This window comes from Ictidomys tridecemlineatus, chromosome 3 (assembly GCF_052094955.1).
Source record: "Ictidomys tridecemlineatus isolate mIctTri1 chromosome 3, mIctTri1.hap1, whole genome shotgun sequence".
Classification (NCBI taxonomy): domain Eukaryota; kingdom Metazoa; phylum Chordata; class Mammalia; order Rodentia; family Sciuridae; genus Ictidomys; species Ictidomys tridecemlineatus.
This window is the reverse complement of record NC_135479.1, coordinates 57,765,740-57,789,762: the sequence shown is the minus strand read 5'-3', so window position 1 is coordinate 57,789,762 and position 24,023 is coordinate 57,765,740. Positions and strand designations below refer to the sequence as shown.

The following is a 24,023-nucleotide window of genomic DNA, read 5'->3' as shown; positions in this document are numbered from 1 at the left end:
AAATTTCCTTTTTTTCAAAAACAAAAGAAAGCCCAAAACCTCAATCAAACCAAGCCAATTTAACTTCTATTTCCTGCATAAATTCCACATTTGAGCTTTGAAATGAGTTTTTGGAGGAAGTCTCTACAGATAACTGTTCTGAAGATGTCTCCCTAGAATCTTGTTAGGAGTTTTCTATTTCTAAACAAGTTTCAAGTTATAGATACTGTCAGGCAGCAGAGGGCTGATGCAAGCTAAGAACTTGAGGAAAACAAAGACATAAAACCAAAAACATTTTTTTTAAAAGGCAAGAAATGTGAAAATAAAAAATTTTTTGTTAGTGATCATATTCAGGGCATGAAGATTGTGGTATTATATTAAAAACCTTTTTTCAAGAAAGAAAATAAAAGATAAGAGCTAAAGGAATTTTTGAAAACTGAAAGACTCTTACTAGTTTAGGAAGAAGATAAGAAAGATTGGCTGCAAAAAAACATTTATAGAATATAAAACAAAACGCCAAAATGAAAGTTACTCTATTGTTGACCTCTGAAATACAGTATTCTCATCCAGGGAGAAGCAAATGGTGACCCTTGAATTATGTTACATCAGTTAAGTTTAAATTAAGGGAAAGATATTTGAACAAAGACTCTGGAATTTTCAGAGAGGTGATTCCCATCCTTTGATCCCATCCATGAAAATCAGAGTTTCCAGAGGAGTCGTCCAATCTCTTAATCTATTTCTCAAACCACTTGAAAGCAGGGACCACCTACTGAATCCCTCCATGTGTCCTCCCTCCTAAAACACCCAGTGCCTGCCACACGGGAGACACATACTTTTCCTTTTCCCAGTTGAACCAGATGGTTTAATTTTCTGACCCTCCTCCCACTTTTTAATTTATAGGGTCCTATAAAAAAAAAAGCAACTTTGTTCACCTACACAAAATAGAGTCAATGAATTTTCAAGAGTCTTTGAAATGTTTAATAAAACCTAACTTATAAAAAAACGAGGTTGAGAATAAAATTATCCCTGCAATTTTGGAGTCTACCTAGGAGTTGTGTGTGTGCAGCTGTTGGGGGAGGTGGGCCCTTAGGCCCTTACCTCTGACTGCATTGCCTCCTCTTCCCTTTGGGACTGAGCCTTCGGTCAATGGACAGTATTTGCAAATGCTGACATCTACAGGGACCAGGCTGGCAATAAAACAGTGAAGAGGGACTACTTAAAAACGAAGTGGTGAGGGCAGTGGGAAGTGCTACACAGGTTTGGGTGGCAGATAACCTTGTGGGAATGCACAAAAGCAGCCCAGAAATCTGAGGCTTGATGTTAACATTTTCTGTTTATGTGTTAGCAACTACTGAAAATTGTAGGAGAGCATAGCAGGCCAAACAAAAAATTACCTTTCCAGGCTGCTGCTCTGCTCTCTTGGGTCTATGTGAAAGACATTCTCCAGGTAGGATGTGTCTACCTGAATTTGTGCATGCTGCTCCTTTGCTCTCAAATTCACTCACTTGCCCCTTCCTAATACCTCTATCTCATATATGGCCAATTCTTACTTATCCTCTAAGATTCAGTCTGGACACTGGAAAACACCAGGGACTGGAGCTGTAGCTCAGTGTAAGAGAGCTTACCTAGCATACATGAGGCCCTGGATTAGACCCCAGCACCTGCCAAATGAGAGAACTACACCAAGAACATTTTACTGCACCCTTCTCACTTGGCCTCCATGTCTGTGGTGGGTCCCACAGCACTTCTTACTCCTTATTCTATAACAAGCTGCCTTGCTTGCCCATTCCCTAATATATTTATTTTTGTGTGTGATGACTCTGTGCTACTCATCTTTATATTCTCTATACCTGAAAATGATGCCCAAATGAGCCCTCACAAACTGTGTGAAAAACATTCTCCTAAAACTACCACTTATAACACCATCATCCAATGGGAACATTTGATCATGTCTTTTATTTTCACATCATCTTGTTTGAAGAGAGAAGAATAAAGCCAAGGGACATTAAGACTATATGAACCTAGATTACTAATAAAAGGTGTGTACTTCTGTGACATATTTTCCAAGTGGTTATAAAAATGTAATAGACAAAAATGTAAGTTACTATGATAGTCAATTCTTCATATGCATATTTATCAGAATATCTGCATATAAGAAAGTACATGGGCTGGGTGAGGTGGCACACACCTGTAATCCCAGTGGTTTGGGAGGTTGAGGCAGGAGGATCACGAGTTCAAAGCCAGCCTCAACAACTTAGATAAGTCCTAAGCAACTCAATGAGAACCTGTCTCTACATAAAATACTAGTGGCTCACTGGTTAAATACCCCTGGGTTCAAAAACTGCTACAAAAAAAAAAAAAAAAAAGGTTTTAAGTAGTACAGGACTGAAGAATCCCCCACTGGCAGGGTTGCTGTCAACAAATTTACTCAAATTCATAAATGGTTTCTTTTTCTCATGATAATAAAAGAGTCCAATCTTTCAGAGAATCCCCGTGTTTCATTCCTTCATCCAGACTAATGACTAAACTTGATGATATGCACAAACACTTTTTCTTGACTTTTCATACCATGGCTCATAATATTAAATGATTTTATTTTAAGAACTTCTATATATTAATATCTCTATTACTAAGTTGAGACCAAGTTTGTTCTTCCTGCCACTTGAAATCACTGTTTAATACCAAAGGAAAAGAGAGAGAGAGAAAAATTCCTATACTTATAAAATGTTTATGTTCTTATTACATTAGCAATATACACACACCAAGAGACTAATCATAACAATCTTTAGAAACTGTGCAGAGCTTTAGCCTGGTCCAGGCACACATCTACTAGACTCGTGTGACTGGGTGATGAATAATATTCACAGCTCCCCTGCAGCCCACAAAATGTTTACATTTGCTTAAGTGCTTACTGGTAAAACCTTCAGTAAATTTGAAAAATGTCTCCTGTAAATCCCTATAATACTTAAGCTAAACCCTGTTCTTTAAGTTAATAATGCCAACTAAACAATCCATTCATTTCATTTCGAAAACTCAATCTTCATCATTCATTTTAAAACAAGGTATTGGTTGACCCCGATTCCAAGTGTTTTAATTTATCCTCTCTAAATAACCTTTTGCTCTGCTCTTATCATGCAATCCGTCCTGCTTACAGCCCCACACCTACAGCTTGCAAGTTATGGATCACTCTCATCTGATCCATTAAAATGGAAAAACCTATGCTGACATGGATTATTTCCCTGTCAACATCGCTAAACTGGAAAATGGATAATTCAAAGGAGACATAATCAAAATATAGATGTCTTTCAAAATAAAAAAAGAAAGGTCCAGACCAGCCCTCTCTCCTGCAGGAGGTATTCACTTTCCACTCAGTCCTCATTGTATCTTCTTTGTCTGACCTCTCAGAGCCCTTCTTGTTTCTACCAATTTATTCATTTCATTCAACACATCTTTATGGATTGCCTTGTTCTGTCTGCTAAGCATTCTGTGCATATGGCTTTTTTTTCCCACCCAGATTATAAAGCTTTGACCTTTATAAAAAAAATTGACAGTGCTGGTAACATTACAGGTGATAAATAAATTCTCAATGAGTTGAATAAAAGAGAGATTTACTGAATTCTAAAAGATTTAGAAGAAACATTAAACCTTCACATTTTAAAGAAAGATGAATTTTAATTAAGAATACCAGAAAAAAGGGTACTACTTAAAACATACATGTGTAAGGTAAGTTTGAAATTTAATTCAGAATGATTTCAAGTTTGATAAAGATGGCTAATTAAAGGTGTCTGCATCCCTCTGTCCTCTCTGAAAGCAATAAGGAGAACAGAAAACAGAAACCTTCCATTGTGATAGGACCAGGAACCAACCTTACAGAAGAATTGTCAAATGCAGTGAAAACAGAGGGGAGTGAAAGAGGGTGCAGACCTCTACACCTGGGGTAAAAGAGAAGATATGGTCAATATTACATTTAACAATCTCTTCTTTAAATATGACTGCAAAATGCAGAAAGAAGATAACATAACTGTATGTGTTGAGGGAAGGAGGCATGAATTATAGGTAGAAAGTTACAAAGTGGAGTCAGGGTTTGGGATGGAGAGCAGGCCTAAAATAAGCTAAAGTTATGAGAAAGCTGCCCTAGAAGGAGTAGCCTTAGGTGTCCCCATTTCTACCTCTCCTGCTTAATTGCTCTTTTTCCTGGCCTTGGAGTCTTGGACCAGGTATGAAACATCAGGCCCACGTCTGGGCAATCAAACTTTCTCTCTTAAACCTTTGGAACTGAACAGAGAACCCACCTGGAAGACCTTGGGGACAAAGGCTGAAGTTGCCATTTTGGTGATGAGTCAATTTAAGTGAAGAAGGATGAGAAGAACCAATGTTCAGAGAAAACAAAAGTAGAAAAAGGCAGGAAGAGTGAAGTTGGAAGCTAAACTACGACTAAGAAGTGGTAAGTGAGCCACTCTTTCCAGAAGCGAAAAACCAGAAAAACTGAATGGCAGAGTTGATTTAACAGGCTCACATCCGAGAAGGAAAACTCACCTGTCCACATAATAAGTCAGAAGAAAAGGACCCAACAGGGTAGCATGGTTAAAGGCAGTTCTGACAGAGTCCTCAGCAAGAGTCTGAGCTGCAGGACTTCCTCCCAGGCAAGCTGGTCTCAGGGGAGCCAGGAGAACATAGATGGAAAAGGAGTCTCCAGGGACCTGGCAACTGCCAAATAGATCTTAGAAAAGAATCACTTTAAACTGCTGTGTTTTAGCCTCCTAAGAACACAGATATATCATCTTAGGGAGAAATATTGGGTAGATTCACTTTTTTTGGTTTCTTTTTAAAAAAATTGTTCTTTTTAGTTATGCATGACAATAGAATGTATTTTGACATATAATACATACAAAGAGTAGGGGATATTCACTACTGCTCTCCTTCTGACTCTCCCTCTTAGTCATGCTAAAACCACTATAACCATTTAATAGAAATTAGAATCAGTATTACAAGGAGACATGGAGTCTCTTTAGGTAAAAGGAGTTCAAGAACTGGACACCCATAATATATAAAGGCTAGAGGGAAAGGAGTTACTAGTGAGGATACAAAACAGAAGAGAAATAGGAGGCTCAGGGACCTCAGAACTAAACCACTTCTTGATTTTGCCTATGACAAGTCCCACTTACTAACATATGTGGCCAGACTAGGAGAAGCTGCAGACCCCTCTGGGGTGTGGCTATGCTCAAGGGGCACAGATGTGGTGGTTGGACTCCAACTTATTAAACTCTGTGGTGAGGATGTGATAGCAAAGGTTAAGGTAGCTCCATTATGACCCCTCTGGAGCATGCTCTCCAGACTTCCTCTGATGCAAATGCAAGAAGAGCTCTTTAGCCAAATGCACCATGGCTCCGGCTTTATCCATGTGCATCTGGGATACTTCCTGAGTGATGTGATGAACAGGGTACTCAAATTCATCAAGTGGCCCCTAAGCCATTAAAGACTCTGATAAATAATTCTACCATAACAGCCTCAGAGCTGAAGCAAAAAAGCAGAAAGCTATGGGGTCAAGGGTTTCCACAAGAATTATATTTGGTAAATAGAAGCTGCAAAAAACAACTGAAACAGATAATAACTTGTGTCCCCCAAAATTTCAGGATGAATTTGACATGTCACTTTAAAAATTGTCTTTCTATAAGTGAGGAAAGTAGAAAGAGCAGTATTTTCCCAAACATGATAAAAGAAACAATATTTCAAAAAAATTTTAATGATAACTGATACTTCAGACATATGCAAGGGGCTTATGTGTGTGGGTACATGTATGCCCACTATTGGGGGCTGAACCCAGGGCCTTGCATGTGTTTGGAAATGCTCTATCACTGAGCTATACTCTCAGTCCTTCTTTGCTTCCCGCTCCCTTCCTCCTTCCTTCCCTCCTTCCCTCCCTCCCTCCCTCCCTCCCTCCCTCCCTTCCTTCCTTCCTTCCTTCCTTCCTTCCTTCCTTCCTTCCTTCCTGCTAGAGATTGAACCCAGGCCTCCCAAATGCTAAGCGGTTGCTCTACCAGAGTTACACTCCCCAGCCTTGGAACTGGCATTCTACATAGGCAATTGATAGGGAATTAAAACATAACTATAGCCCTCTGAATTTTCCTTTGGAAAATGGAACAAATAATACTATAACAACATAGATCTTATTTTCATTATATTACTTTTAGCTGTAAAGGCTTTCCCCTTTGATTCTAAAGAAAAAAGTTATAAAGATCTCTACATTGTTTAAAATGAAAAGTATTATATATTTTTAATGTGATTGACTCTTCCAAAAATAATCATCTTATTTATTCAATACATTCAAAGTCACTTTCTTCATCATCTGTAATGACACAGACAAAACACAGCCCAGAAGAATAGGCAGGTGAGCAGCACCAAGGCTAGTAATCAAGACCGTAATAGGACCAGATGCATTTTCATTTCCTTGAAACACAGTGGAGCTTCAGTTTATTCAGTTTATGTAGGTCAGCCCTAAGGTGAAAATGTATTATACTCAAAATTATCCTTCAAAATCCCCTGAAGTCATCCATAAAGTACGCTGTGCAAGGTTATGTACATCCAAGTATGGAAAATAATGACTGTGTTCATTAAAGTTTGAGAATTTCAGAGTTAAATTAAAAGAGGTAACAAAAGGAAAGGTTGTTTTTAGATGGCTAGGCATTCAAACCACTATGCCATAAGGATATTTCCAGTGAAGGAGAGGTGAGCGTTCTAAGGGCTGTTTTCCTGAGAGGTTTAGTCTTTTCTACCTTAATTGCATGGGCATGGGCAGCATGGGCAGCATGCATGAACAGTAATGACTTTTTACTGGTGGTGAGTGTCAGGATTCAACCCAACCATGAAGGTGCAATCTCTCTGGGATTATGTTATACTCTTTCCTTTGCTACCCTACCTTAAAACGAATCACCTGACACCTACACAAGGAACTGTGAAATTTAATAAAGGTGGATATACCTGGAGACAGTGGAACTATCAGTGAGAAGACTGATAGTCCTTAAAGAACAACCAAAGTTGTAGAATAGAGGAATAAAGGGGGAAGCAGGTTGAAAGGCAGAAGGTGGAGGCAGATGTGCGGTTATCTTGTGGGAGACCAGTGGTGCACAGGAAAACAGGGGGGAGGCTTGAAAAGCAGACAGTCTAATTGGCTTTGTTGGCAAATGGAACCACCTTTGGTTCTGAGTTGAGCAACAGCAGAACTCAACTCCCCTGGATCTCCTGGTCCACGCTTCATGAGATTTCACCAAGACCTGTAGCAGGTCTTCTCGTTTCCCTCCTATAACCCTATAACGTATTTTCCACAGGGCAATGGAGGGATCCTTAAAACCTAAATCTGGTCGTAGCTGTCGCATCTCTGTAATTTATTTCTGGCTTCCCACTGCACACAGAACTCATACCACACTTCTTATCACAGTCTACTTCTGCCTGCATCTCACATAACTTTTCTCCTTGTTCACTGGATTCTGGCTACAATGTTCACCTTGCCTGGCCTGCTCTTTGGCACAGATTCCAAGATACTTTGGGAAGCTGAAAAAATTTGTCCATCACATGAAAAGGATAACAAGTGTCTGGCTGTGGAATACTAATAAAAATATGTAAGGAAAAGGATAGATTTGGGAGAGAAAATGATATGCATATGCAAGGGAAGAGGGAGATGGGAAGGAGGCTCGTGACTATCAACCAAGGAGCTAAGGTAGACAAGGAAGCAACAGAGGGAAGGGCTTAGTAAGGATCAGCCTGAATGGCTTATCTCTTTGGTTCTCAGCTTCAAGATACATTCTTTTGGATAAGTCGGCCTTGACTTCCTCAGTTTAGATCAAGTATTCCTCTTTGTTTCCCTGTATCATCTATGGCCCGTCCACACGATGGTGTCTACCACATTGTACATAAAATGCTTAACTGGTCAGTAGCATGTGGGAGATAGAAGTATGTCCTGGTCACCTCTGCATCTCCAGAGTCTACAAAAGTGTCTGGCTGGTAGGGGCATTAAAATGATTCATTTGTTGAGTTAACTGTACCTCTGATATCACTTAATGTCCTTTTTATGCATGTGTGTTGCCATCTCTTAGGAACCTTTTAGTAACCCTAGTGCACTTCTCTACATAGACATTCTCCAAAAGCGCCCTGATGGTGACAGCATAGACTTCAACAACATGCCACTGTCTACTTTCCACTGATTAGTTTCTGCCCACTGACTTCATGGTGATAAAAGAAACACAATTTTCACTTTCTGAGTTTTTTTTATCACCAAGTATTATTGCTTTCTTCTCCCTATCCTTTGAAAGTAACACAGATTTCATTTTATTTTATTTTTTTTGTCTGGTAAGTATTGAGATATTTATATTTTAAAGCTAATTATGAAAACAGATGAAAGTTCAATAAACTCTACATTTCTCTAGAGTTTCAAACCCCTTCCCTAACATGTACCTTTATTTGCATGATTCTACTGATCTTATAATTATTATCTCCACAGCAATGTTATGAGATGAACAGGTTAGGAAATATGATTTCATTTTATACATGAGGAAGCAGTAATATGGAAAGATTAATTAAATGACTTGTCAAGCTCAGAGTCAGAGAACATTTTTCACTTGTCCATGATTACCATGTGGAGACTATCGAAAGGCTAAGATGATTTTTAAACTTTAAAAATTTGATAATTAACTTTTTTCCAGTTACCAAGTTAAAACTGGATGATGCTGAATCTGGCTTTTAATATGGCAAAGCTCTCCGACACTTACCTTCATTACAAGACAGCGAGTTTGCAGATTCAACTTGTAACATGGGTTTGCTCACTCTTCAATGTAAATTTATGATATGAAACAAAAGGAAGCTCTAAGCTCAACTCCCAGCACATAGCAATCATTTCTAGCCTTGCCATTTTTACAAGAAATGACCAAACAAGCTTATCTTTTCCAAATTATAATAAAAATAAGATATGAAATGCCATTAAGGAAAAGCTAATTAAATGGGTCTACACTACAATGTATACCCAAAAACTGATTTAGAAATATTACACTATGAATTTTTGTGTGTTTTTTTTTTTTTTGTGTGTGTGTGTGTTCCAGGTAAGATAAGCATTGGGAATTTGCACAAAATAGCCTTAAAAATAAAGAGATTCTGTGAACATCAAAATCATCGCCATGATTCCCTTTATACAGGGTGGTATACAGTCATACAAAGTGTAGTATGTTGAAAGTGAGAGAGATTCTTCTGCAACAACAGGTGTAAGCTTGGACTGTCCTGGGTAAGCCTACTCCACCTGCAGCCACTGTTAAATGAAATCATGTGGCACAGCCTGTTCTCTCTGTAATCCCAGTGTACACACAGAATACTGATACCTGCTTTCTTCCTTTCACTCTCTCAGTTTAATCCCTCAATTTAGTTGAACTGTTAGAGAGGGGTCCTTGGGCTACAATGTCTGCCAAAGAGCTTCCCCCTCCTCACTTACTTCAAGGCCATATAGTTTAAATGGTTCTCACTGGGAGCTGTTCTTTGGTATTCTGACTCTGGCTTGCATTGAGGGATGCCTTGGAAACCTGTTATTTGCCTTCCTCTACAGAAGTTGCTGAGGACATTCTTCTAACATTATCACTAAGGGTCTGCTCTCTCTCTCTCTTTAAAAATTTTTAATTTATTTCTTTCTTACATGACAACAGTGGAATGCATTACAGTCATAATTATCCATTCACAGCCCAATTTTTCATACTTACTAAGAACTAAGAAGAAGTTTGGTCTGCCTAGAGACAGTTACAGGCAATCGGCAGGAATTCAGGGAAATTCTGGTTCTGCCACTTATCATCTGGAGATCAGAACTCAGTACTCAGTACTCAATTCTCATCTGATTTAACAGTATATACTTGAAGGTGCTATTGTGAGAAATCCAGATGTTATTTGTAACTGTGATTTCAGAAAATACAGAATAAAATTTATAGTTCCATTTTATTTACTATATAAATTTGGTTAAGTTTTTCTTATTATCTTGCCATTTATCTCATATCTACTTTCTATAACCCTGGTTTTAATTATTCCAAATATTCTTATGATGTCTCTGATCTTTCTTGAATAAAACAATTTACAAAAGAAAAATAACCCACTTTCTTTCATATGGGTTCCATAAAGTCTTCAGTGCCAATCCCTCCCTGCCATGTTTTTCTGGACAAGACTAAAGCATGAGGACGGCAGCCATGCACATGCATAACTGCAGTTATAGAGTCACACAGCAAAGGACTTCCTTGGAGGATTTCCCCAGATTCTCAAAAAAAAAAAAAAATTAAAAAAAAATCATAGAACTAGCTTAAGCATATGTGTCCTGTCTTGGGTATGACTAAATAACTTTTAATCTTTAGCAGTGAATTTTGTTCACCTAAATAAAAGTCTTCAAAACATAAACCAATCTGTTGAAAGGTTAATACATATTTTTTTTCCATAAATGCTATGGTATTTCTCTGGAATAGATAGGAAACTGTCTATGCACAAAGGGTGAAACAGCTGTCAGCAGTAGAAGTATTTCAAGGATTTTCCTCCCCAGATTTGCTGCTGCCCTCAATAATGAGAGGGATCCACACCTTACATGCCAAATTGTAAATTAAGTCTATGAATCTGTATAGATTTATCAAGACATATTATCTCCAATCAAATAAGGTAATAAGTACTAAGAAGAAAATTTCAAAAATAAACTAAGCTTTGTAACTTAAAGTGGTCAATAGTGATGAGCAGGAAACCCACCAAAGTTGAGAAATAAAAGTTAATGGATAGTCTATTATCACCATACCCTCATGGCCATCCACTTATATATCTGCTTAGATTAATTATACTCTGGCCTCACTCCTTTAAAAGAAGGGTACCATTAATTATAGCTTCTAAGATCTTTGCTACTGATAGACTCTGTGTCCATCACACAGGAGAAAGTAAGATGGGCTACTAGTTCATAGGATGGGCCTTTTTCTGATGACCATTCTATGCCTACAGACTATTTGCTAGGCCTCTTCCTATACTTTTCCTGGTTCTAAAGGAGGGCACAATTTCACTGAGAAAAAATGAGTAGACAGAAATTCCAAATCATTAAGAACTGTGATTTGCCCACAGGCAAGAACAGCTTTTAACTCTTGGTATGGATTATAAAGATTGCACTCTCCCCTCTAAAACAACTTTCCCCAAATAAAAGCACTTCTGATGGTTTCTAAATCTATAAATAACACACAGCTTTGTTTATAACTCAACAAAAGGAAGTAAAATATCAGTAGACCTAAGGGTTTTGTGCTTATATATTTTTACTGGGCATTTTTGTCCTTTTTATTAAAATGATATTATGAATTCATTAAGAATTGACTAAAAACAGCTAATATTTAAAATCATTTTATACAGACTTTATCTATATTTGTTTCCTTTATTGTTTTATTTAACACGTGGTTATTTGATCCACAAGTATATCCTAATAAATTTTTAAGTTCCAAGAGGGTATTGCCTAGACATATGAAGAAAGGATTCACTTATTTATAAGTCAGTAAAAACTACTTGGCCCTTTTTATTCTTCTAGGACTCACATACCTCTCTCTCTCTCTCTCTCTCTCACATACACACACACACACACATAATTAGATTCAAAAAATATTTTAAAATGTTGGTTTAGAGGTCTCCAGGAAGTAAAACGTTTAATTATTAACCATTAGTGATATTAAAATATTTATATACCTTTTAGTTCTACTTAATTGAATTTGGTGGAAAGGAGAGTAATGGAGGCAGTACTTTACTTGGCATATAATAACATTATCAGTTTATCTGGAAGAAAAAGGTTTTAGACACATCCTTCTTTTGGAGATCCTATATGGTATATGGATCTGTCTGAAAATCACTTGTGTAATGCAGTGTTTTTTATCTTCAGCTATACAAATAAGACAAGAATCATGTCTCAAAACTGAAAAAAACAAAAACAAAAACCTATAGTGTAAGTTATTCTCACAAAAGCCCCTTCATATCAGATTTACCTTTAGTGCTTTCTGTACTTTATGGGGAGAAGTAAAAAGTACTACATATCCATACTAATTTGTCCCTTTGCAATTGTGTTATCTTCACTTCAAGCTCAAAGGCAAAAGTCTGGGAAATGCTTCAGAATGAAAAAGCAAAGGAATATTCTACAATGGGAAAGAGAATTATGTTCATGATTTTACCTGATCTGTCCACGAACCAGAGGTCTGTTTTTTGTTCTATTCATGTTTGAGTCAAAGGGCACCTCAAAAAACTGTAAAAAGAATGAAAAAAGAAAAGATTAAATATAATATGAAACAATCCTTCTGTTCTACTTTAGGACTGAAAAAAAGGTTTACAGTAAATTTCATTTTGATAGCATGAACTAATATCTTGGCACTCCTTGAAGAAAAATTCCCTGGAAGAGACGCATTTTAGAAACCAATGTGAATCAATGATGAGAAATATTATTTAAAAATTGCTAGATTCTTCAAAGCTTTCAGGTTTAAAGCATTAGTTTTTAAATGATTTCTGAATGCTTCAAACATCCCAAAGGCTGTGAATAAACCAAGATCAACTAGGCTACTTTAGTCAAGAGCCAATTAAGCAATGAAGGCTCCCAATGAAACTATATACAACTGTTGAGGTGAGATTGTAATAAGGTAACCATCCTTAAAGCAATTAAGGTTCCCAATGAAACTATACACAAGGTGAGATAGTGATAAAGGTAATCATCTTCTCTGCCTGGGACAATTCTAGTTTATATTATAATGCCAGCATCATTATTAGAACTATCTTTCCCAGCTTGGACAACAGATTGGCCTGAGCAGTCTAACAATTACAGGTAACAGTTTTTATTGTGTATCTATTGAAATAAAAAGTCCAGGGAATTATCAAAACTTATTTTCCAAAGCCCTAAAAAAAAAAAAAACTACATAATATAACCTTAAGTTTGTTATCTATGTCTTCTTCTTTTCACTTCTTTTGGTATAACAGAATGCTCAAAAATCTAACCAAGTTATTTGAGAATATCTTGAACAAAAGGGTCTTGAGGCAAATCAATAGAAGAAATAAAAATTCAATGGAAGGTTTACGTCAATATCTCCCCAACTATGTTCCCTAACAGTCCCTGGAGTTGTTCCCAGAAAGAATGACTTGTTGATCAAATCATAGTATGTTAAGGGCTCTGAGAAATCCCAGAGTGAAGAAATCTAATTAACATTGATTAGCCAGTGTTTCCCAAACTTATTTGACTATGAAATCTTTTTTCAAGAAAAACATGTTTAACAGATATCAGAAATGTTTGTTCTGAGTATATTCAAGTGATAGGAATCATACTTACTCAACGACTATCAAATCATAGCTCTTTGTGTAGTACATTGTACTCAGTATGAATTCTGTAAGTATCAGAAAAAAATACTACTGCTAAAAAGTCAGTCTAGAAATAAGTAAAATTTTATTTCATTTATTATTAACTACTAACAGGTAAATGTAAAAATGAAAGAAAATTTTATTCTGAATTACTTAAGAAATTTAGAATTTATCCTCATAGATTAAGATAACTTGTCTTTCGTGTTCCCTCTAATTTTCTTAAAAAATTGACATTTCTTTCCCCCTTATGCTATGGTATACATTTGTCTTTATTTTCAATTTCTTTTACAACGACATCTTCCAACAGAATTACTTTTGACTTCTTTCATTTCTTTCAGGTTACTATATTTATTTTACTCACGAAACTCTGTATAGTTATCCATGATGAAGATTCCCTGTGACTTAATTTCTAGTAGCCCTAGTCCTTGACACTTAAAGACTACCTAGTCACAGCTCACTTAGCCAAGGGTAAGGTATCTGGGATTCTGAGACCTTTATAATAAAACCACCGCATACCAATAATAACTACCACTATTCCACCAACAACCTTAAGATAGCAGTTATTATATATAATTATAATAGATACTCTTTTTTAAAAATATTTTTTTGGCTGTAGATGGACACAATACCTTTATTTTTATTTATTTATTTTTATGTGGTGCTGAGGATCGAACCCAGTGCTTCACGCATACAAGGCAAGCGCTCCACTACTGAGCTACAACCCCAGCCCAAGACTAACAGATACTCTTTTCCTGTGTCTAACCTTTATGATGGATGGGTCATGCATGTTAAGCATTGTACATGCACTGTAAAAAAAAGTGCAAGCTGGGCCTGTTTTCAGAGCTTTCTGGGTATCACTGCAACACAACAGTGTAGCTGTAGCCAGAACAAGAAATTAAATGTTAAATGAATAAGCGAGACATAGAAAGACTAATACAATGTGTTCTCTCTCATGTGTGGAAGCTAAGAGAGTTAACCTGAATTTGGAATAGGGATTACAAGAGGCTGAGATAGACAGGGGGTGAGGGTGGTTAAAGGGTGTTTGGACAATGGGTACAAAAACAGTTAGCTAGAAAGAGTAAATTCTGTTTTTCTACAGCACAGTGGGATGAGTGCAATTCACAAAAACTGATTTTTTTTTATGAAGATCTAGAAGAGAGGAGATAGAAGGCTCCTAACATAAAGAAATGATACAGAGAAAGTAATGCTAATTACCCTAATTTGATCAGTGCATGCCATAGGCTACACTGAACCCTCTTAGTAGGTACCATTAATATACATTAATAAAAATTAAATTGAAAAAAGAAACCAAATGCTGGGGTGTCTGCATGGTCTTACCTGTTCTACCACCGCCACAGATGCAGAAGACCCCAGAAAGAGATGACAGCGCTCATTATTTTGGTAGCTTCTTTGAACTGGCTTCTGCTGTGAGCAACTGTGGCAGTTGCTGTTTTTAATCAAGCACTGAGTATTACACGTGATGGATGTATCATAAACCAATGTCATACGGATGGAAATTTAGGGTTTTTAAACAATCATTAGGTTTTTAAAACAATTATTCCAACAGGATATATACCTAGAATGTTCCCCTCCTTTTCAAATCATAGTCCTCCCTTGACTGGTTACACTACTTAGTAGGGATTCTCCTGAGACTACATTCCCTCAGTGCTCTTCTTTAGGCTTATCATTCAGTCAATGCACTTTCCTCAGCACCAACTACATGCCATATAATAGGAATATAAAGACCAACTAGAGCCAGTGCTTGCTTTCAAAAAATTCATAGACTATTACAGGGGTCTGCAAAACTACAGCTCATGGGCCAGATCCACACCACACCTGTTCTTATAAGTCCCGCAGCCAATAACAGTTTTTACATTTTTTTTTCAAACGATTTTTGGAAAAACAAATTAAAAGAATTTCTGCCATAGAAAATTACATGAAAAGTCAAATTTCAGGGTCCCCAAAGAGGGTTTTCTTGTAATTCAGCTACACTAATTTGTCTTTGAATCAGTACAGCTGTTGCTTTTACATCGTAACAGCAGAGTTGGGTAGTTGCAGGAGACTGTATGGCCCACAAAGCCTAAAACATTTACTGTCTCTTTACAAAAAAAGTTTGCAAAGCCTTAGCCTAATAGAAACAATGAGATACTAGAACCTGGTTAATTATAATAATGAATATGAAACAATGAGAGATGTGTGCAAAGGATATGGGAGCCTAGAGGATGAGCTTTGAGGCTAGCTGGGGAGGCAGGAATGGAAAGGGGAAATTTCCTTCAAATGCTCTTAAACTGAGGCTTCACGATAATAAGGTAAGAAATAAGTGCATTCTAGACATAAGGGGAAGCACCAACAAAGGTGCAGGAGGCAGAAATCTGATGATGAGCTGAGAGATTAGGACAGTGGAGAGGTTAAGACCCTAGGCTTCTGCAATCACAGAGATCAGGGTTAATTTTCAGCTTTGCCACTTACTATCATCTGTGTATTAATTCAGTTCCCTTATCTGTAAAACAATAATGCATAACTTGCAAGGTTGATGTAATGATTAAGATAATGTATATAGAGCATAATGCCTGGCAAATAAGAGGTGCTTGATAATGAATAAGTTAACTGCCACTCCTATCAGTGTTGCTGGATGGCTAGTGATGAAGCTCTGGAGATGGGCAAGGAACCAGATCAGGGAGAGCCTTACACCATGCTAACGTACGAAGACTACTGAGTAGGAGGACCCCTGTGACTGCCACTTTGAGGATGGTTTAGACAGGAAAGACTATCAGGATGAGGACCTGAACAATGGTGTAACAGTGGAGAGGAACAGGAACCAGGATTTTCCTTTGTCCCTAAAACAACAAACACTGCCTAATGCGTACATCCCAAGCCCTGGTAACCAATCTATTTAAAATAAAACCACTATGTGTGTAAACTTGACTTGCTCTTTTTAAAATTGCACTTAATTAATTTATGGTTTATTGGTGCATTATAATTATACATAATAGTAAGATTTATTATGTCACACTCATATATACACATAATTTAACAATCTATTCCCCCAGTACTTTTTCTTTCACTCCCCTCCTCCTTCCCCCGATCTATCTGCTTGATTCTACTCATTTCTCATTTATTATTATTGTTACTATGATTAGTACATTATAATAATATAAAAGCAGGATTCATTGTAGTATATTCTTTCATGACATAAGATAACTGAGTAAATTTTCTTAATACTTTCCCTTGTCCTCCTTTCCTTCCTCTTTCTAAATCTCCTTCATTTCTATTTTCATGGACATTCCTTTTTTTTTAATCTTTCCTCACCCAGCTAGCTTTCACATGTGAAAGAAAACATCTGACCCATGACTTTCTGTCACTTAGTCTGATGTTTTCCATTTATCAGCAGATAACATAATTTTATTCTTCTTTATGGATGAGTAAAACTCCACTGTGTGTATATACCACATTTTCTTTATCCATTTGTCTGCCGATGGACATTTAGGCTGGTTTCCTAACTTGGCTATTATGAATTATGCTGCTTTGAACATTGATACACATGTATTGCTACACTTTGATTGGTACAGTTATAAGCTTCATTAAGAAATTTGCTTTCTGGATTGTGAGAATGATGTATTGTGCTGTTGAATTACTACTTGGGTATTGTTTTGAATTTCAGGCTCTGATTTTGTGGAGGTATATTGGTGAACTAAAGTATGTCTAAAAAAAGATGGCCATAGAGGTGGTATGAAAGACAGATCAAGAAGGAAACATGGTTGAATTATACACAGGTGATTAATAAATCCATCAGTGCTTACCTAAATGACACAGGTAGTAGCTTGACAAAGGAACTATATAAGGCCTGGTCTGCTTCTTTAAGTATTAAGAAAATGCATGCTTATTCAACCTGTTAGATACAAGAAATGTATTGAAAAATAACCTGAAATTTCATGATCAAGGAAACATTAGGTTGAAAAGAATAAGATGAAATTTATAAGAAATAAATGACAAGGCCTGTGTTTAGATAAAACAAACACACACAAATATAAATACATGTTCAATGTATGTAGGATGAGAAAATATGGTTATAAAGTCGATGAGAAATAGCACGCACATGCACACACTTCATAATTCAGGCATTCTAATGACTCATTTCATCTGGATAAAAAGAGATATTATCTTTTCTATGTTTCTGGCAAAACAGATATCCAAAGATGGCAACTGAAGCCCAGAATGTAGCAGCTGAACTCCAGGGTGCCATAAATTGGCAGCAGCTTTGGACTCCTATGAATGCTTAAATTTATCAGGACAAGCAACATCTGGGCAGAAATACCATGCAAACCAAGACTTATGGTTCATTTCAGTGAGGGCCAGACAATTCTTTCTAGCACTAAGGGATCTGAGCTCATTATACTATTCGATTCTGGGTTTTATGTATTTTATATAATGTCTTTCAGTTAAGTTTACTACTTTGGTTTAAACATTTAAACCACATTTCCAAAGCATAAAACACAGTCTATTTAGATGAGAAATTTAAACACTTTAACAGTTATTTTAGAATTTATATATAACTGGCTTTTAGTCTACTCATATTTTTCCCTGTTCTTTATAATAATTTTTTCCATAATGTTATCATTTCAGTTGGCTCTAACAACTTCTAAAGCAGTCAAGTTATATTCTTGTAACTTGTGTTGAAAATAAAAGACAAATGTTGTAATACCAACTCTTAGAATGCTTTGCCCCTTCTTCATATATATAGTCTTCCCTTGGTATCCGAGGGGGATTGGTTCCAGGTTCCCTGTGGCTACCAAGATCTGCAGATGCTCAAGCCCCTTATATAAAATGGTGAAGTATTTGCATATAATGAATACACATCCTCCCAAATACTTTAAATCATCTTTAGGTTACTTTAGGTAATATCTAGTGCAATGCAAATGCTATGTAAATAGTTGTTGTATGGGTTTAGGAACAATAACAAGGAAAAAAGTGTACATTTCAGTATAGAAACAATTCTTGTTTTCAAATATTTTCAATTTGTATGGTTCAATTTATGTGAGAAGAGCCAAAGGATAAAGAGGGCCAACTGTACCTTTATTACTTCAAAGAATGCTGAAAGTAATAAGCTGCAGTGAACACACTCTGGACAGTTGCCAGGTCAAATGGGTTTCTCCTGGAGGCCAGTTTTTTGCTGAAGCTTGCCCTTCTTCTAGTAGAGGGCTTTGTTTATGGTTTCAAATGGCCATATAACCCAGTAATTTACCCTGCTCCTGGACAGAGATTGGTTCAGTGAGTGGGTATCTGATCCAAACTGGGTCAACTAAGTGTCTTTTCCTGGGCTATTACAAACTAATGACCAAGAAAATATGCCCTCCTTTCTCCTGGTTGCCTGTTCCATGGAATGGGATACAAAGGAAACAGAGGTAAGACCCAACATTCCCAACATTCCATGGACCAGTTAAGCTCCAAGGCCCTCACCTCTGCTCTTTCCAGAGTAAGTCAAACCCATGAGTCTATAACTTTTACCTCTAATGTCCTAATACATAAAAACTAAAAATTTCAAACATTACAGCAATAAATTTATTACAAGGAAATGAATAATAATTTGCTTTTTCTCTCAGCAAACAACTTATTTTCTAGTTTAAGTTTTCAAGAAAATTTTTCTCAGTCTCTTTTCTTCCCAAGAATCCACCAATCCTTTAAACTCTTTTTAAATTTTTGCTTTCTTATTCAGGTTCACTGCCTCATCATTTTGCTTTTGAATCAGTCATATCCTTCTTTGCAATTCTTGCCCTCCAGCAATCCTGTGACTTGTAACATTACTCAGGCTCTTGGGGTTACAAATGGTAGAAACAAAACTTCGAGTAGCCCAAAGGAAAATGAGACTTTGCTCTCTCTCACTGCCGGGTTGCACCTGCTTTTAGAAATGATTAGATTCAAGTTTCAAATGATAACAAAAAAATCTGGCTCTTTCCATCTCTAGGATCTGATTGGTTTATTTCTATAGGCATATTCTTTTATGAAGTAGACAAATGGCACTACTAGTGCCTGCCTTCCACCCAACTCTCCACCCAAACAGAATGTTTATTTCTTGATAGTTTTAAGAGAAAAAAGTCCTGAATCATCATGATCATGAGTCCTCATGACAAGGGAATGAAGTGACTATTCCCTGAGCACTGGTTGGATGCTGGGGAAGAGAAATGAAGACAAGTGTCCACTCCAGCCACATGCATCATTTTTCTCTAAAGAAAAATTCTATTACCAGAGGAAAGTGGTAAGCTGTTAGGCAGACAGATGCTGTGAAATTATTCACAACACACTATAAAGCTAACAACCTCAAATCATTTCATTTCACACACCTTATACCTACAAAAAAAACCTGCATACAGTAGGTTCACTGTTCCTGCATACCGTAGGGCATTCCTAGTTTAAATAACTAAGGAATACTAGTCAATATAAATGAATAAATATTTATGTTAATCCTTGTCTCATAATCACTTTAGGAATCAATTTAGCAGTTCAATTTAATAGAGTAGCAAATGGATTAGTTTTTTCCCTCAGTTACATGATGGAGATATAAAGTATTATTATTCTATGAATGTTTAAGTATCTAAATGCCTATTATGAGGTTTGTACTTTTCTCTTATGCCATGATTTTGTACTAGTAAATATTATTAATTCAAATAGTTTGATACTCAAAGATAAAATGTACTTCTTAATGTTTCAAAAATACAATGTATGTTTATGATGCTATTAAACTCTGTATGCTGAAATGACATAGATACAAAATGAAGATAGAAATATAAGTGAGCTCAAGTGGTAAGTTTCGTATCTCTACAGGGAGCAAACTATACCTTAGGCAAAAAGGAGATGTATTTATTCTAGAGATGTTTGTAAGTCAGGATCAGAAAATACAGAATTTGATAACGAGGTGCAACGTAGTTTTCCCCTATACTAAATAATGAAAGCAACATTCTTCTAAAGACTCAATAGAAAAACAAACATATGAACCTTGTCAGAGATTGCTTCTCCATCGATCTTCTCTAAGATATCAACAAGTATTTGTCATTCCAATTTGACTCACAGCTTCCAAGGTCTAAGATAATATCTCAATCAATCTCACCAAGTTAAAAGGGATGTTAAAAAAAATAAAATAAAGCAGGGAGAGGTACTTTATCCGGCAGGATTGCACATACCATTACTTTCTGCTTTCAAATCAGCTAAGCTCCCCAGTTAGCCATCACTCTTTCATTGTTACCAATGTCCTATTGCCTTACCTAGAATAAACAAATTAAAACTCCTTCTCATTGATTTTTGCTCCCATGAGGCAGTCTGTGTATGCACTCTGGCATTCATCAGAAGTGGCTTTTCACCCAACTTGATGACTTGTACAATGTTCTCCTCTAAATAGGTTACTCAAGCTATCTCTCATTAAGCTGTATTTTAGGGCTTCATACTTACAAAAGTCTTAAAGGTCACCTAGCACTTGTTAGTGGCAAAACACCACTTCTTATCACTTTAAAAAAAAAAAAGTCAGAAAACAACTGGTTTTGCCTAACTTCAAAAATCACTACTATGGAATCGACACTTTTCTCAATATGTAAACACTGCTTTCTGAAAAAACATTTAAAAATTCAAAATATTTATAATAAATGTTTCAGGGTTGTAAGAGGTAGAGTGATTTATTATTCTTTTTCCTTTTTGTATTTTTCAATTGTCTATAAAGACCATGTGTTCTTTACTTAGGGGAAAAAAAGGTAATAAATTCTGATACAAAATCTGGACAGTCCCTTTTTTGATAACCAATAAATGACTTGTTAAATGATCTAGTACAAATATCAGCAATAGTGAGGTCTTAGGCAATTATAACTTTTTATCCTAGAAACAGTGACAGGAAGGCAAAATACTGTTCTCAAGAATTTCTCTAATACATTTCCCCCACCCTCAGTGCTACTTGCTAAATTCAGGCTACTTTATTTTGCAGATAACACAGCTTTCTAACTACTTCCCCTATTTCAAGCATTGATCTTCTCTTTTCAATTTTTTAAGTCAGGTCCAAGTGATACTTTCTCATGCAAACCTGGTCATGTTAGTTTCAGGCACAAAATTCTTCCATGGCTACTTGCTGTCCAAGGAATAAAGTTAAATGCTCTAACATAAAGCTCTTGCCCCTCCCACACCCCATTTTTTTTTTTTTTAATCTCTGTGGGCTCTCCTCTTGCATGTTATCTCTTTCATGCTATATTCTAGGCTTCCTGAGCAACCTTTCAGTTCCTCAAGAACAGCATGCCTTCAGTTCTTAGTAGTTATCCCCTGTTTATAGAGACCCAGCACAGGACTTAGCCACTTCTGTAATTGTCTCAGGTATACTGGGTTGTTCTAGGCTCCTTTTCTCTAAGCCTGTGGCTGAGCATGCTAGATAAATATATCCAGAGCTACTGGATAAACCACCTTACAGGAGCAGGGGATTCACTACACTAAGAACATAATCACCAACTTCTTATGGGTTCTTACCACTCTGGCAATCTTACTATACACCTCTCCAGTAAACTCCATCTACTTCTCTCAACATGGAGGATTTCAAATCCAGCCCACTGTCAAGCCCTGATTTTTTCTACCACTTCCACCTTCAATACACAATACACTCTTCTATTTTGTTGAACACTAAAGCCTCCTTAATAGGACACTCCCTCCTTTTCCTACTATCACCCCTACATAGGGTTGTGCAACCTCTTCTCTCCTAATGCTACTAACCTAGGATGAGTCCCTTCACCTGAGCTGGCAATGCTGTCCCCTCCACTTTTAAGGCAAAGAATTCTATCAGTTATTCCTGTATCTTTTAGCTAGTCTGCTCCTATCCTCACCTAAATGTGCTTGGTTTCCCGCACTCCAATCCCTCCTCAAACCCCACACATGACCCAACAGCACTATCTGACTTTGGGCAATGCTAGCATTTGAGAAAGGGGGAAAAGTGGTCTCCTCTCCCAATACGCATGAAGACTGGGGCTCACATCTCAGTCAGCATGTCTATTAACAGGGTGTATACAGGGTGGGGTAAAGAGCCTTCTAAAATCTCCAAATAAGCTCAAAGGAATTTCTACCCTAACAGCTGTCAAGGGCTGTAATTCTCTCTTTGCAAAAAGTACTTTAAAAATAGTTAATTCTGAAGGCCAGTTTTGAAGAAGGACAGACAAATGCATTAAAGTCTACTAAAGGTTACTAATAAGAACAGACTAGATTGTAAAAATTGTAAAAACACCTTTGAAACTAGGGATTAAAGGATTTAAAATATCTGCCACTAGTGCTACTTCATCATAATTTAATATGGACACAAGACTATCATAATTAATAAATCTGCACGGATCTCTCCACAGCCCTAATACAAAATAGGTGATCTTTCTTAAAATACTAACAATGATAACAATAGTTTGACCTCTGAACCAATTCTCTAAAATACTAAAAAGAGTTTAAATGCCATCATTAAAAAACAAAAAGGTTATACCATATGTTGAGCAATAAAACTGGCAAATCTACAGAGCTTCAAATGCTGCTATAATATACATCTGGTCACAATGGTGGGGGGTGGGGTGGAGGCTAGAGAAATCATTAAGCAATCTGAGAACTCCCAAACAAAGAAACTATAAAATTCTGAACTATAAAGCAGAGGAAACACACTTAATCCCTCAGGAGTTGCAGTATGTATTTCAACTGGGTTATCCCTTCCCTCGGAAGGACATGGCAATACACCAAAACCTGGAGTGACACAATATCTGCACTGTACACATGTGGGCACAAAGCCAGCTTGCTTCAGCACTCCTGGCACCTGTTGGTCTAATCATCAGCAAAAGGATTACTCTATACAACAGAGAGAAAGGGAGAGGGGAACCAGAGACCAGGAGGCCAAAGGGAGTAGAGAAAAATATATGTCTCATTCATTTTCCTTATCAGAGAATATAATAAACATCTTTTAAAGCAGGTACATATGCTTTCTGTAAATTTTCAATAACACATTGACAGGTTAACACATTTCTCATAATATCACAGTGTACTTTTGAACTACAGAGCTTACATAGCTGAAAAGGGAAGTGACGTGGTTATTAGGAGACACCAACTTTCTACTATATTCCTTAAGCAAAGAGACTTGAAACTTCTCTTTATGAACCTGTTCCTTCCATTTTGGAGATGTTACAATTACAAATTTCTCTGCTTCTGACTTCTCCACAATACTAATATAATTATTTTCTTCCAATTTCCTAAAAAATGTTTAAAAATAATCTTAAAAAACTCTCATGTTTAAAGAATATATATTTTCAAAAGTTTACTACAAAATGTCCTTGGTTGCAAATCTAAATGGAGAAAATGTGAATGGTGAATAAAAGCAATGACTAATTCCAATGAAATAATAATAAATTGTAGTAAAAATGATTTTTTCACCAAAGGATAAAAACAATGCATGAAATATAGTAGGACATTTTCAACGGTCTTGAAAAGGTAACACAGGCAATAAACAGAAGTCATTAATTGGAATACTCCTGACAGCTTTTCACAACTGTTTCTGTTCTTAAAATCTCACTGCCTTTCTTTCAAGCTGATGACTAGAAATGCCTTACTGTATTTGATGTGCTCCGAATACATATCTAAGTGTAGACTTGGACCATGCATATGATAGAGAGGGGGCCTACAGTTCTTTTACTGAAATATGTGAA

General features: G+C 36.6%; 1 protein-coding gene across 1 annotated transcript in view; it reads right to left on the bottom strand.

Moving 5' to 3' along the window:
- The window catches only part of Cox10 (cytochrome c oxidase assembly factor heme A:farnesyltransferase COX10), a 121,693-nt gene that overhangs the window by 23,599 nt on the left and 74,071 nt on the right, over positions 1 to 24,023 (bottom strand). Inside the window, exon 5 of the mRNA XM_005338856.5 lies at positions 12,171 to 12,241. Coding sequence (XP_005338913.2) covers positions 12,171 to 12,241 — 71 coding nt within the window. The remainder of the gene's footprint in view (positions 1 to 12,170; positions 12,242 to 24,023) is intronic.